General features: G+C 41.4%; 1 protein-coding gene across 1 annotated transcript; it reads left to right on the top strand.

The window, feature by feature from the left end:
- The first annotated feature begins 2,084 nt into the window (after positions 1 to 2,084).
- On the top strand, positions 2,085 to 14,281 carry Cd40lg (CD40 ligand). Its single transcript, XM_020156319.2, has 5 exons — positions 2,085 to 2,337; positions 4,164 to 4,295; positions 8,628 to 8,682; positions 10,687 to 10,749; positions 13,191 to 14,281. Exons 1-5 carry the CDS (start codon positions 2,182 to 2,184, stop codon positions 13,565 to 13,567), a joined length of 783 nt encoding a protein of 260 aa, XP_020011908.1. The 5' UTR covers positions 2,085 to 2,181; the 3' UTR covers positions 13,568 to 14,281.
- The last annotated feature ends 597 nt before the right edge of the window (positions 14,282 to 14,878 follow it).

The raw sequence follows: 14,878 nt of genomic DNA, 5'->3' as shown, positions 1-14,878 counted from the left end.
TGGGCAAGGGAAAAATGAATTATTAATTAGGTGATATAAGTTCCTAAAATTGGAGTATGAAACAAATTTATATTTGAGTATAAATAAGGGGAGAACCTTAAATTAGGATTGTTTGAGTAGGACATGTCATGGAGAGCCTATAAAATAACTGGTTAAAATAAGATTAATTATTTCACAATGGATCAGTACTTCACCACATTGTACACTTTAAATGCATACAATTCATATTTTCCAACTACACCTTAATAGAGCTGGAAAACAAAACGGGAGAAAGAATATGTGGTACAGAATTCAAGGGTGGAGAGTATTCAGAAGGATGACGACAGAATAATAGGTCAACAGAGACGTCACTAAAAATGAATTCTAAAAAGTATTTAGTCAAAATTATCATTGAACTGGTAAGAGTAGGAGCAGTTTCAGGGGTATTTTGTAGGCAGAAGTCAGACTGCAGGAGGCTGGAAAGTAAGAAGGGGAGACAGGGAGGTTGGACATCACTCTTTCTTGAGGCTGGTCACATAAACAGATTCTGACGTTGTCTGCATCTCTGTGATCCCTTGGCATCCTCTCCCTCTGGGCTTGGCTGAGTGGATGTTTGCAGGGCCCCTGCAACTGGGGCATTCTGTAATTGTATGAAACTGGTCTTGGGGAAGGACTTGAGGTCATTTGGGCCCTCCTGATAATTTTTCCTTCAGTAGAACTCAGACCAATCATCTAGGAACCAAGACCCCTGATTTACTAATCCAAGCTTATCATATATACTGAAGCCAACTACTTGGCAGACATTGTGAAAAGCTACACAGATCTGGGCCCCCGGACAGGATGCCGGGGCGTGGGAGGGGAAGAAAGCAGGTGCTAACTACACAGACAGCATGCCTATCAGAGCAGTTTCCTATTTGTCTTCTAAAACGATTTTATAGGAATCACAAAAGCAATCTTATTACAGTTTCATGGGATTTCCACAGCTGCATTTAGTTGGAAGGCCATCTGATAAGATGGCACAAAAGACATTCAGAGCTGTGTGATCCTGCACACCTCAATGATTCAACCCACGGTCTCGACTCGAGGTGCTTTTGATGATACAGTTGTCTGTCTGTTTTTTTACCAGTATATAAAGAGCTAACAATTATTTGGAAAACTTCTATCTTAGGCTAAGCAAATTCTAAAAAAGTAGGGATGAGAGTCATCTATTGCCAAACATGGTTCAAATCTCTTTGGTGCACATCTTTATCCTATCTTCACAGCAGCCTGGGGGCTATAGGGAAACCGAAGTCTAGAGAGGAAAAAGTGATTTGTCCTGGCCCAGAGCAATTTACTGATAGGGAAAAGACTAGAATCCATGTCTCTCAGCTGCAGCCCATTTTCCTTTTCCTGAACCATTACATCTACACCAGTTATCTGACAGATCAGCGTTGACAGGTAACAAGGCTAAAACAAGCTACTATTCCTACTTTCGCTTCAGTCCCAGAGTTTTGGCCTGATTTCCCCTAAAGACCCTACTTGCCTTTGCCTTTGAAAAAAGATACTATTTTTCTTGCATTATCTTTTGCAGCCAAATTTTGTTTTTTTATTTCATAAATGTTAGGACTTTTTTTGTGCTTGGTGGTATGTAGTCTTGACTTGCAAAGCTTTGGGGATTTCATTGAGTTTAGAGATTCAAGAATTAGCAATTACTACTGGCACACCAATCGTAAAATCAATCCACATTTTTGTTAATATTTGTTTCTTTCCCTTGATACCAAGTTCCCGCTTTATATTAGTAAGATTGAAATTGAAATAAGTATATTGCTGGTGGATTAATTTGTCACTTTCCTTGAAACTGGCGAACCCCAAAAGTTAGACAGCAATAGGAAAATACTACCATTGTCTGTTAAGAAGTCTATGACATTTCAAGGCAAGAATGAATGTACGGAAGAAGAAACTTGTTTCTTCTTTACTAACAAAAGGGAAAGCCTGGAAGTGAATGATATGGGCGTAATTTAAAAAAAAAAAAAACCAACAAAAAGCTTTACGTAACTTTTTTTGCTGGGAGAGAAGACTACGAAGCACATTTTCCAGGAAGTGTGGGCTGCGACGATTGTGCGCTCTTAACTAATCCTGAGTAAGGTGGCCACTTTGACAGTCTTCTCATGCTGCCTCTGCCACCTTCTTGGTCAGAAGATACCATTTCAACTTTAATCCAGCATGATCGAAACGTACAGCCAACCTTCTCCCCGATCTGTGGCCACTGGACAGCCCATCGGCATGAAAGTTTTTATGTATTTACTTACAATTTTTCTTATCACCCAGATGATTGGATCGGCACTTTTTGCTGTGTATCTTCATAGAAGGTTGGACAAGGTAAGATGAACAAAGCCTTTATTAATTAAATTGGGGTCCTTATTGATTTGTGGTTTGGTGGATTTTAATTCTACCCAAATGATGGATAATGGTAGAAACCAAAATAGATTAAGGGTTTTACGGCATAATGTATGTGTTGTAGTCAGTGGGCTCTCGTATTCTTGCCTCTGGTGACATTCTTGGGATCTGGAGTCAGACTCAAGGGTCCAAATCTAGGGTTCAAATCTTGGCTCTGCCCTGACCAACTCTGTGATCTTGGGCAATTTACATTTCTATGCCTCAGTTTCTACAACTGAGAAATGGGAATGGTGCCCATCTCATAGATTAAATCAGCCTAGCCTTGCAGAGTGCTTAAAACAGTGCCTAGCACAGTAAATGCTTGTGAGCACTAGCTGTAATTCTTCTCTAAAGTTTTACTTAAAAAGCAAACTATTTTTTTTCCAATGGAGACTTTTTCCTTTTAAATTTCCACCTAGAAAAGGAGAGCATCAATTTGAGCTGAAATTTCACAGTGCTTCAGATTAGCAAAGACAAGTTCCCAAATGTGCAGTTTTTTAGTAAAAATGTTGCTGTCTGTATAATTCTTCAAATGCCAATTGTATTAAGTTGCTCAGTGTCGCGCTGAGAGGTTTTCCGTTCATAACTGACTGGATTTACAGGAGCAAAAGCAGAGAGAGTCACTTAGCAAGTCGTTTTGCATTATTGGAAAAGTTAGCTTCTGGATTGATTCTGGTTCCCAGGATTTGTCCACTTCCATTGAGGGGCGTTATTGGCTTTGTTGACAAAACACAACCATAGATGAAGGAGAAAATTAATCAAGTATCTAACTGTCCCTTAAAGTCTGGAAACGGAACTGTGACCAGGCATAGCATCTGGGTGACTGTATTTTCTCTGGGCCCCTTGGCTGTCCTCTCTTGAAATGCAGACCTAGATTCAAGGTCATGAAGTTTTCTCTTAGCTAAGGCCAGGTAGCAAGGGTGGAGGTAAGCCATCAGGCTACTTCAATTTTAGGTTTCACTGCTGAGGAAAGAGGTGGGCTCCAGGCCTGGTCACTTGTTTGTTTGTGTTTGGCCTGCTAGACTCTTTTGATCAAACGCCTGGCCTCCAAAGGGGAAAATAGTGAGCTGGGTAGACATGCCATGACATTTAGGCGTGCCCTTGATGACAGCCAAAGCCACTAGTTAACTGGACCTTGGGTCAAATGTTAAAAATCTACTCTTAAAACAAGAAAGTGGTACGGAATTAGTTGATGACACAAGTGAATTCCACACATTTAATTACAAAGACATTGGGAAAGAAAATATGTTGTTAACTTTCAGGATGGGAATGATTTGTTTAAAAATGCAAATGTTTTATACAAATGCTAAAGTTAAGAAAGGAGAGAGATATAATTAGAACTCGAATTAATGAACACACATCAGAAATTAACTCTTTTGAAAGTACTACATCATGAACACTAAAATGAAGGGCAAATTAGCTCAGCAGAAAACTGTCATGGGCGGATGGGAACCCTATGACAATTATAGACTATTGCTGCTCTGGTACATTGAAACGAATATACATTTTGTGATAACAGTTCTTTAGAATAGCTGTGATTTCTACCTAGAATTGCAGGTAATATGACCTCTTAATCGCTGGCTTTTGTAGATATTAAAATGGCAAGTACCAAATAGCAATAATTCAGTATAATATCTTATAATATTTCCCATTTATGCTCCCAAAGTCGTCCTCTGGTTGGCACCAAGGAAGTGAATGTGGAGGCAGATGTCATTAGCTGCATTCTTCTTCAAAATGACATTTCTCATATCCTTGTTATTTCAAAATAGATAGAAGATGAAAGGAATCTTCATGAGGATTTTGTATTTATGAAAATGATACAGAGATGCAACAAAGGGGAAGGATCATTATCCTTGCTGAATTGTGAAGAAATTAGAAGCCAGTTTCAAGGCTTTGTCGAGGTAAGGCATTTGGTTATTGGAAAAAGTCACTGAAAAGTTTTACCGCATTTTGTGGATTGGGAAACCAAAATTCAACAATGTAGAAGTTTTAAAAAATTGCTATACACACATATGTACAGAAATACATGTAAGGATATGCGTGTATATGGATAGGAATATGTGCATATCACAAAAAGCAAAAATGAAGCCAAAATTCTATGTAAAAGGCAAAGTTGGAAATGTGCACATTCCTACCTGATAAGAACAAAAAAGGCTCTCTTTCTGGAGAAAAATACCCACCCTGGTGGGCGCATTCACACATACTTGTGAAGTCACATATATAGCTGCCACTGAGCCAAGTTAGGAAGTACACAGAGTTTTTTGTCAGGGGCATGGTTGATGTTTTTGAGAGAAGGTCTTGCTGTGTAGCCCGGGCTGGCCTCAAACTCATAATCCCCTTGCCTCAGCCTCCAGAGTGCTAGGATTTCAGGCAAGCACCATCACACCAGGCCCAAGTTAATTTTTTTGGATTTCTGTATCTCTCCATCTAAACTTTGATGTTTTCCCACTGTGAAGCCATGTGTCATCCCCATTTTCCAGGAAACTAGTAGCCATTGGCAGCTGCCATGTTGGCAGGCTACAAGTGAAGGTATTGGAGGTGTAGGGATCCTTGAAGACTGACACAGTCTCCAGTGCTTATCTGATGGTGGCACTTCAGGTGCTGTGGAAGTGAAGTCTTTCCCTCCTACTGTGAGAAAGAGGTGCGGGGAATGGGTGATGACATTCTCAGTGCTGCTCAAACCAAACTTCATATAATACCACTTGCCCATGAAGCCAGTCTACTCTAGAGCCATGACTAACCAAAGGCAGAGCAGGTTCGAAGCCTTCAAACCCATCAAGCTGTCAGCCAGCTTAAAGTCACTAGTGACTGTTGCCTATACTGGGTACCTAAAATAAGAAATTTTAGTACTTTTTCATTAATTTGGTCACCACAGACATGAGGTGAATGGGCTCTTTTTCCGCAAGACAGAACATCAAACAATCCCTCTGCCCATTCCCCTCTCAAAACACTGAGTCAGTGCCTTTGGCTGTCAGCTCACTTAGGGGTTGTGTCCAGGAGTGCAGCTCTGAGTCAGGTGGGTGGGCACCTGAATAAAGCCACAGACATCAGTCCTCACATGCAGATAATGTATGATGTAACAAAGGAATAAGGCGCTTAACACCTTATTTCTGAACTTATTCCTGTCTGCCTTATTGCCACTGATAAGTGACAACACATTTAATCCACTAGTGAAGACTCTAAGAGCTTATTTTTGAGTCACCCACGGGGATCAGAATGTGGAACAAAACTGCCACTGGCTTTCGGGTTCTTTACACTAACCTAGGGTTTAGATGAACCTCCTAATCCTTTACTTGCCAGATGTAAACTGACTTCAGTTTCTCCAGTCCTTACAGGATTCTGGCCAGCAACATAAGGTATTGGGAGATGTTGCAAAATTTAATGTGAATAAAGTCACATTCAAAACAATAGTTAGGCTGGCAGAGTAGTTCAATTGGTAGAGCGCCTGTCCAGTAAGCATGAGGCCTTGAGTTCAAACTCCCCAGTATTAATCAATGGTTAATAATCCAAATAGCATACCAAATGTGCTCGGCTGTGTGACCTTGGCCAATCAACTTGAACTTTCTGGACCTTGGTTTTCTCATGTATAATATGAGATGGCTAAAATTATCCGTAAGGGTAATTCTATCTGACATTCTGTAATTATGCGATCAGCCTTCAGTTCCCTCCAATGGCAGCGAAGTGGGTTGCTGGGATGTTTTTCCTTCCCTCTCTTTCTTGCTGAGAGTTTTACAGTTGAACCACCAATTCCTCATGCCCTTATTTTAGGTCAGATGTGTAAAGCTTCCAGAATCATCTATCTAGGATAGGAGCAAGCAAAACAGTTTGCTTATATGAAAACAGTGACAGCTCCAAGTTTCATATTCTAAAAAGGCCCACCTTTTCAGGCATGCCACCCAGGACCTCAGTGATCTGCACCTTACCTCTACTGCAGCAGGAGTAGAACCATGGTCAGTGCCATCTGTACCTGGGATGTACACAATGGTTAGACCCAAAGTCCCCCAGCTGCCCAATCTTCCAATAATTGGCTCCCATTCACCAACAGCCATTCCCCAGAAGTTCTCACTCTCAAACAGTATTTTGAACTTTTTTTTAACCCAAGAAATCAACTAGACCCAAAGTCCCCCAGCTGCCCAATCTTCCAATAATTGGCCCCCATTCACCAACAGCCATTCCCCAGAAGTTCTCACTCTCAAACAGTATTTTGAACTTTTTTTTAACCCAAGAAATCAACTACAGAGTAACTCCAGATTGGATTTGTGCTTTCTCAGCTAGAGGCTTTCTTTCTGTGCCACAACCTGAGTCCTCCAGAATAACCTCAAGATTTTATTTCAGGGCTTCAAGTCACAGGGCTTGATGGGATCTTAGAATTTATCAAATCTAATCTCAATTCTCAGAACTGTAGTCTTCTCTCCGGTATCCTTACCAAGTGGTTACCCAATCTTGTTTAAACGCCTCTAGTGACAAGGAGCTCATTATATTTTCTGAGGCAGGTAGCCCCAAGCTATCACTTTGGGGAGAAGAAGGGATCCAGGGCTCAGTTAGGCTAAGTGGAAGCATCATTTCAAATAGCATGATTCCACATTAAGATGTACTACCCACCTGCTCCTTGCTAGAATGGTCAGTTCTATAATTTTCTGTCCACCAGTGCCGGAGATGCCTTTGAAGGCATCAAAGCATTTCCTTTTCAAGTTACAGGGCAACCCGTCCATACTGCCACATAGAGTTCCCACTGAGAAAGAAATAACTAATCCCACATTTTCTGAAAGTCAACTTTAAAAAGTCTTTCAGTTGAGGTAGAGAGTGAAACAAGAAAAAAAAAAGACTCTGGGGAGCGTGGCTGGGGGAAAGTTCACAAAAAGGCAAGGTTGAGTGCATAAAAGACAAACTTTGCTGACTTCACGTTTTCATCTTGGCCAGGCCCTGACACCAGTGCAACCACCTAGCCTAAAGTATCTCAACCTCAATCATCACACACCAGTTTTTGAAAAGACACTAAATAGTCATTTGTTTACTTATTATCTCACAAACATTTTCCTGTCACTGCCTTTTCATAGTGTGCCACTTGAGCTCAAATGGAAAGTTGAAGCTCTGAGGCCCATGTGAGCGTTTTGAGGCTCAGATTCCCTTTAGGGCTCTTTGACTTACACTTTCACACCTGGCAACTGAGTTGAGCCTACAGCCAAAACAGTCAACAGTAACAAGACAAATTCCTTCTAGGGCAGAAATGCAAAGGAAGGGCCCTGTAGACCGAGGATTCTAGGAATTGTGAAGGAGCACAGGACTTTATCAGGAGATGTGAAATACCACTGTCTTCCCTCTTGTGTTCAGAATACAGGGTGAGGAAACAAGCTGAGCCAGGCCTGTGAATGTGTTCTCCTATTTTCTACCTTTGGTTTAAGTTTTAGGGCCTTTGGGTGACCTCATACTGCTCAGTTAAGCACTCTGAGTCTTTTGTTCAGTCTCTTTAAAATAGCAGCAATAGCCTTTATCATTTTTCAGTCTTTGCTGATGAAAGTTCCTGTTAGCTTCTTTAAGTACTTCTAGCATTCCATCAGTTTATAAATAAGAAATCTAAGAAGTGTTATATTTGCCTTTGAACATCAGCAGCATTGAAAAGTAAGCTGCGTTTCCTAAATCCTGATTATTCTCAATAAATGTAGGTCATAAGGAGCAACCATCAACAAGAGGATCTTTCAAATCCATTGAAAAGAGAAACAATTTTAAATGTTCAATGGTCTTTCCATAGTCTGAGAGTTCTCTCCCAAGGTCAAACTTTCTGGTGTCTCTTCCTATGAGATTTCAGAGCACTTTTATTCTAATACATACACAACAGGCTTTATGTTTAATCATACTCCATATACCAGTTCCCAGGGTAGAACCATTTCCCCATTCACCATTATTTGTCAATACCTGTCAAAGCCAGGGAGGTCAGGGTCATAGGAAGGGTGAGTATCACAGCCTCTGGTCTGGAAAGAGCACTGGAATGGAGATAATAAGGCCTGGATTTTGTTTCCAGATTCTCCCCTGTGTTTTCTTGGCTGTCAGCTCATCTGTCAGAGCCATGGGCTCCCAATCAGTATGACAGAATTAATGAAAGCATCTTAGTGTATATGATAATCCTCACCAGAAATAGACAACAGAGTAATGACAGATGCCAAATGAATGATGCCTCTAAAACCCCATAGCAGAGCTCCTGTCAAAATGACCTTTTGCACTGATTCTTCTTTCAGAATATAGTGCTAAGCAAAGAGAAGATAAAAGAAAACAACTTTGAAATGCAAAAAGGTAGGTTGCTGTTTATCAATTTCTATGAATGCTTATAAACTAAAAGGAAGCTTTAGGGCTGATTATGTTGAATAATCCATTTTGAATCAAAAAACTTCTAGCCCCAGTAATAAAATAGGATGACAATTATCAAATCGACACCTTCCCTGTCTCTGGGATTCAGAATGACTTTATATATGTCCATATTTATGGAAAAAGCTATGTTCCTATAAGGCTAACAATACCAAGTATGGGGCTGGCAGAGTGACTCAAGTGGTACAGCACCTGCTCAGCAATCATGAAGCCCAGAGTTCAAATCTCAGTACCATCACCACCAAAAAAAAATATGAAGAAATCTCAGTATATTCAATACTTCAATCTGAACAGCCAGCCACACAGCCTGGCACCACCTTCAGAGAATGAGATGACAGAAAGTAATCATTTGCTGAAAGTGGCATTCATTACTCAGTAGCAGTAATTTCACAGAGAACAGTGCCTAATAGATCCTTTGGGATCAAGAAGTGACATTGTGACAACGTTCTAATCTTTGTCCTATTCTTGAAGTCAGAGCATCCTAAACAGTTTGGGATTAGGAAGCGAACTTGATGGTTCTCAAATCCTGCACAATCTCCAGAACATGAATCTCCCTTAAAACAGCACTGACCATCTGACCTCTGCTCAAACATGTCTAAGGATATAAGACAGCCTGGTTTATCCTTGAGCAGTTCTAATAATTACCCTGATATACTACTCAAGAGAAGTCTTTCCTCCCGAGTCCAATCTTGTTCCTGTAGTCTCTACTCACTGGATGCACTTCTGTTCTTCGTGGCCATACTAAACAAAGTATAACTGCTCTTCTACACAGAAGCTGTCCGAATATTGAGGCAGCAATCATCGCCCCCAAACTTTGATGGAACTTTTTCTTCCCCAAGCAAAACATGCCTCGTGTCTTTCACTATTCATCATATGACCCTTTTCAGGCTTTTTCCTGTCCCTGTTACCTCCTTTTCTGAAAACACCACTTTTCACTGCTTGTTTTAGGATATAGCACCCCAAAACCAACATAAAAATACCTGAAGTGACTTGAGAAGCAGAGGAGGGAAGGAGGGTTGAACACAATGCTATTGTTTGTGCAAATCTAATAACACAGAAAGAAACACACATATACAGAGATACTATTTCCTAAGGCAAACCGAGCGCTCAGAGCTTGCCTTAGTGCTGATGGGTCATCTGATTGCCATGAAGGTTCATCTTCAGAATGACTACAAGATATGTTGAGTGGTCCATTAATTACAGTGAAATTTGAGGAAATAACTGGTGTGGATGCTGCCTAATGGGCTTCAGGAAGTCATAAAGTTAACCAAACTGTTCGTTCAGGTCACATATGATAAGAAAGTCATTTCTAGTACACCTGAAAAGTTCTTAGCACCAAGCTCATAACTAGAAAAGAGAAACTGCCCCACAATTTCTATACTTTGGAGAACAGCATATTAATTAAGGAGCAAGCCTTCTACAAAAGAAATAGAAATAGATTCAATAGTTTGGCCAGGGGCTGAAGGTGTGGCTCAAGAAGAGTGCCTGATGAACAAGTACAAAGCCTGAGCTCAAACCCCAGTACCACCAAAAAAATATAGTAGCCAAATCAGACACCATAGCATCTTACTAGCTCAGTGTGTAAACACAACTATGGAGCCTACGGAGACCCCAGTGCATGGGAACTGTTCCTAAAAGCAAGGTTCAAGGTAGGTTTAATGAAGACAGTAGTTTTAGCCTGTGTCGACCTATGTAAAGTAGAATTGAGTATTGAACCATGATTAGGAAAATGGGATCAATGGAGACAGCCAATTCAAGATATGAGAAACTAACTTTCCCTTCAGTGGGAAGGACTTCAGACCATTTTATTCTTCCTATAATATAACCTATTTTAGCACCGTCTCTGTGCACAATTGTTGAGCTAAACCAAATAGTTCTGAGGGCAATTTTGTGTTTCCTTGGCCTGACCGTTTGCTTTTGGTTTCATTTCAGGTGATCAGGATCCTCAAATTGTGGCACATGTCATAAGTGAGGCCGGTAGTAAAACAGCATCTGGTAAGTCCCACAGTGTCTGAGTGACAGCCAGCCAAGGGGGAAAGCTGGGATACCAAAGCAATACAGCCTAATGATCAGGCTCCTCTCTTCTCTGGGGACCAATTTACAAACCTTTGCCCATACACCTCTCAAACACTGTCCTTTGTCTTCAAAGGGAGCTCAAATGCACAGATGAGACTTACCGGGACAAAAGGAAGTGGGAAACAATCCCAATGTTCTCATTAGGTTCTTGCTCAATGGCTGATTCTAATGATGAATTACTGGGTGAAGAGACCATTATTCTGACAGCAGAAAAGAAATGGCAGGTAGTGACCTCATTGTTGGGAGCATCCCTCCTCCTAACCCCTTAACTGTGTGTAAATGGGCCTCGGGGGATCTTTGCTGCCATCTGTCAATCCATGTATGATTAACCCCAGCCTTGCTGGGGCCAACCTCAGGGAAATTAAAGGTAAAATCATTCTGTAAAGATCAATAGGTGCCAAGACATTAGATTTTCCAATGAAGTAACACAGACGACAGACTGTGATCTTTTCAACTCTGAATGATTTTATTTCCATATACGTTCTGCCATCATTTTACTAGCTCTCAAATTTTTCCCCAAATCTGTATCTGGCAAAATCTGGTTCCAGAGTGTGTCACACCTATGAATGGATGGAAACATGTATGTTAGCATAAAATCTTCTATCTACATAAAGGCAAAACCATCAGAGCAGTCTGAAAAATTTGGCACAGTGCTCTGTGTTAGAGTTCTTCTCTCTCTCTTTCTCTCTCTCTCATCAGAGGGAGAGAGAGAAGATACTAGTCCCTTTAACTATAAACAGTTACCTGCCTCACCCACTTCACAGGTGGCTTTGAGTATCAAATCATCTAATGTGGAAGCAAGTTACATTGTAAGGTTATACTATACTGATGCAAAGTGCCACTACCTAGCTTACATAACTGTGGCTTAGATGTCAAGAGTGACATAAAACCCCTCATTGATACCACTTAGTCCTATAATACTTAGTAATTCTGCCATATACCCTTTTCTCAGTAAACATACTTATGGGAGAACCACATTGCCACGCAAAGGAACTATGTACCATTCACTTGACACCTTCCTTCTCTTTTGCATTGGATGACATCAACAGAGAAGTCTAGAATCATCTACCTTTGGTCTTTGCCCATCTGTGCCTAATTCTTTGCTCTTGGATATATATTTCATGGATTTCGGACTCTCCCAAAAGGCTTGTAACTGCTATTGGTCCTACAATATCTTATAGTCTGTATCACAGTAGGTCTGCAGGGGACCAGGCCACTTCGGTCTAAAATCTTTCATTCCTGCCTGGTCATTCTGCTACAAACTTGACGTACACAGCATAGCAAGGACTAAAACTAAGTAAAGAATTGACAAAATAACATAATGGACTAAAAGATAGAGAACCTTCCCCTTTTTTTTCTGGATCAAATGGTCCAAAAGTGAAAACATCTTTAAGGAATCATCCCTTCTGGAGTGGTTTAGAGGGCCCAGAATTGTCAGGCATGTTGGGTTACCTCTGTTACTAAGAAATGAGTCTTCACTGGTAGGATCTGGTGCCTTGATAGACATAAGACCACCAAACAGAAAGTTTTGAAAAATTCAAGGATGCAAATACATCAATACTTTCACTTCACCCCAGTCCTCCCGCCTACCACCTAATCTAACTCTGTGTGGAAGCTGAGATTTGAAATCGGGTGCACGCACTACTTTGAACCCACTCAACATCTCAGCCGAGAAAATGGCACACTGTTGGTGGGTACTCTGGCTTAGCCACAAGAATATAGGTACTTTCAAGTTGGTAGCGCCCACTACAATGGGAGATCAAAACACATGGTGAAATGAACACACAGTTTATTTTCATACTTCCTTGCATAATTTTAGTCTTTGCTGTGGGAGGCAGCTCATGTTTGCAATAGTACAACCAAGTGAGACGAAGTGGGGTCTTTTCTCTGTGCTGAGGCTGAGCTAGGTAGACTGACAACTCTAGACTGTAAAATTCAAGGCAAGCAAGGCATCCATGTTAACAGTAACAAGGATTTTGTCTGAATAATTTGCTATGTGGAATTTATGAGGTGGAATTTTGAAATCATTTGCACTTTCTTAAATTCAAGGGCAAATTGGCTTTAATAACTTGGGAAACTCAAGTCTCTGAAATGTGCTACAGTATTAGATCTGGTTGCTGATGGGGAAACTGAAGCTAGGAGATTAAGTGACTTGCCTAAATCTGCAAAAAAGCCTGGATTGGGATATGGCTACAGTTCATGCTAATTTGTTACCCATAACTTCTTCATGACTCTGAGGACTAGACCTTGAGAATTTACTCCCACACAAAGCCAGCAGCCAACCTTAAACTCTATTTCCTGTTAGAATGTGCACCATGCTCTGCTACCCCTCACCACAAATGTCCCCTTCTTTGTTACAGTTCTACAGTGGGCTGAAAAAGGATATTACACCATGAGCAACAACTTGGTAACCCTTGAAAATGGAAAACAGCTGACCGTTAAACGACAAGGATTCTATTACATCTACACCCAAGTCACCTTCTGTTCCAATCGGGAACCTTCGAGGCAAACTCCATTTATAGCCAGCCTCTGTCTGAGGTCCGCGGGTGGATCGGAGAGAATCCTACTCAGGGCGGCAAATACCCACAGTTCCTCCAAACCTTGTGGGCAACAATCCATTCACTTGGGAGGAGTATTTGAATTGCAAACAGACGCTTCGGTGTTTGTGAATGTGACTGATCCAAGCCAAGTGAGCCACGGGACAGGCTTCACGTCTTTTGGCCTACTCAAACTCTGAACAGTGCAACCTCCCAGGCTGCGGCGGGGCCGGCAAAGCAGTTAGGAGCGCCCCCTATTTATAACCCTAGGACCCTCCTCACGGAGAACTATTTATTATGCACCCCTGGCACGTAGGGCTGGACTAAGTGAAATACAGGGCGGCGGAAATCCTGAGACCCTGCTCCATAAGAGCTTACATTCTGAAGTAGCAGCCTCGCTGATGCAAACAGCCGGAGGACCTTATGAACAGGGAAACAGCAGATAATTAGCCAAGTTCAAGTTCAGTTTTGTTTCTTATGGGCAGTGTCTTTCAGTGGATAATGGATTCGATTTACCAGTGAAGATGCAGAAGGGAAACTGCGAACCTCCGCTCACGTTCTGATATGGTTGACTCTGGGTCCCTGTGGAGGAGGCCAGGCCAGGCTCTGAAGTGTATCCTACAATCACCCTAACACTCATATTCTCTCTCTCTCTCTCTCTCTCTCTCTCTCTCTCTCTCTCTCTCTCACACACACACACACACACACACACACACACACACACACACACACAGAGTCAGGCTGTTGCTAACAGGTTGTCTTATTTCTCCCCTGGCCCTATCTACAGCACTGTGGATGATGGTGAGGAGCAGGGAGAAGAGCTCTGAGCCTACCTGCTCCTCATCACGAAATGACTGTATTTAAAGGAAATCTCTTGTATCTTCCTGCACTCCCCATTGTTTCCAGAGTAAACTTGTGACTATCTTATTTATTTTTTGAATAATAAAGATCCCTTAAGATTATTGTTGTGATTTAGTACTAAAGTCTTCAGCCAGGTTGGGGAAAGAGGAAGGAAGTATTTGGAGTGAATTTTGTCAACCTTTGTATTGTTTTCATAAACTCAGTTCTCAAGCTTGGCACACACCAAAATATCATTGTGACAGCATGGTGTCTGGAAGTCTGTGATAGTCTTTGATGGATGGCATTGAAGCCTATCCAGTGAAAAACAGTCTGGGTCTTTATTTCCAGCTTGATCTGAAAAGGTTACAGTTGATTGATATTTTTTAAACTAATCACAGCTAAGTGAGGCTGGAGGGAGGGTCTTAAACAAGAAGAGCTAACAGCTGTCTGGGTGGTTCCACTTTAAGCAAGAGCAAATGTAGCTGGGATAACCTGAGGTTAAGTTTTGGCCCTGGAGTTTTCCCCTGAAACCAGTGGAGTAATTTCTTGTTGCCTCCAATTGAGGAATTGTTGAGGTCAGACAACCACAGCGGCATCTTCATCTTCACTGGTGGAGTGCTTTGCTTAAGACAGACACCAAAGGAGAGAGTGATAGGAGGGAGTGGTGATTA

Source organism: Castor canadensis, chromosome X, assembly GCF_047511655.1.
Source record: "Castor canadensis chromosome X, mCasCan1.hap1v2, whole genome shotgun sequence".
In the NCBI taxonomy this organism is placed as follows: domain Eukaryota; kingdom Metazoa; phylum Chordata; class Mammalia; order Rodentia; family Castoridae; genus Castor; species Castor canadensis.
This window is presented reverse-complemented; position numbering and strand designations above follow the sequence as displayed.

Bases quoted from the DNA above. Each gene is read 5' to 3' on its own strand.
- Cd40lg (XM_020156319.2), top strand. From the start codon at position 2,182: ATGATCGAAACGTACAGCCAACCTTCTCCCCGATCTGTGGCCACTGGA. The intron at 8,683-10,686 runs GTAGGTTGCTGT...GTTTCATTTCAG, and splicing joins CAACTTTGAAATGCAAAAAG to GTGATCAGGATCCTCAAATT. The intron at 10,750-13,190 runs GTAAGTCCCACA...TCTTTGTTACAG, and splicing joins CGGTAGTAAAACAGCATCTG to TTCTACAGTGGGCTGAAAAA.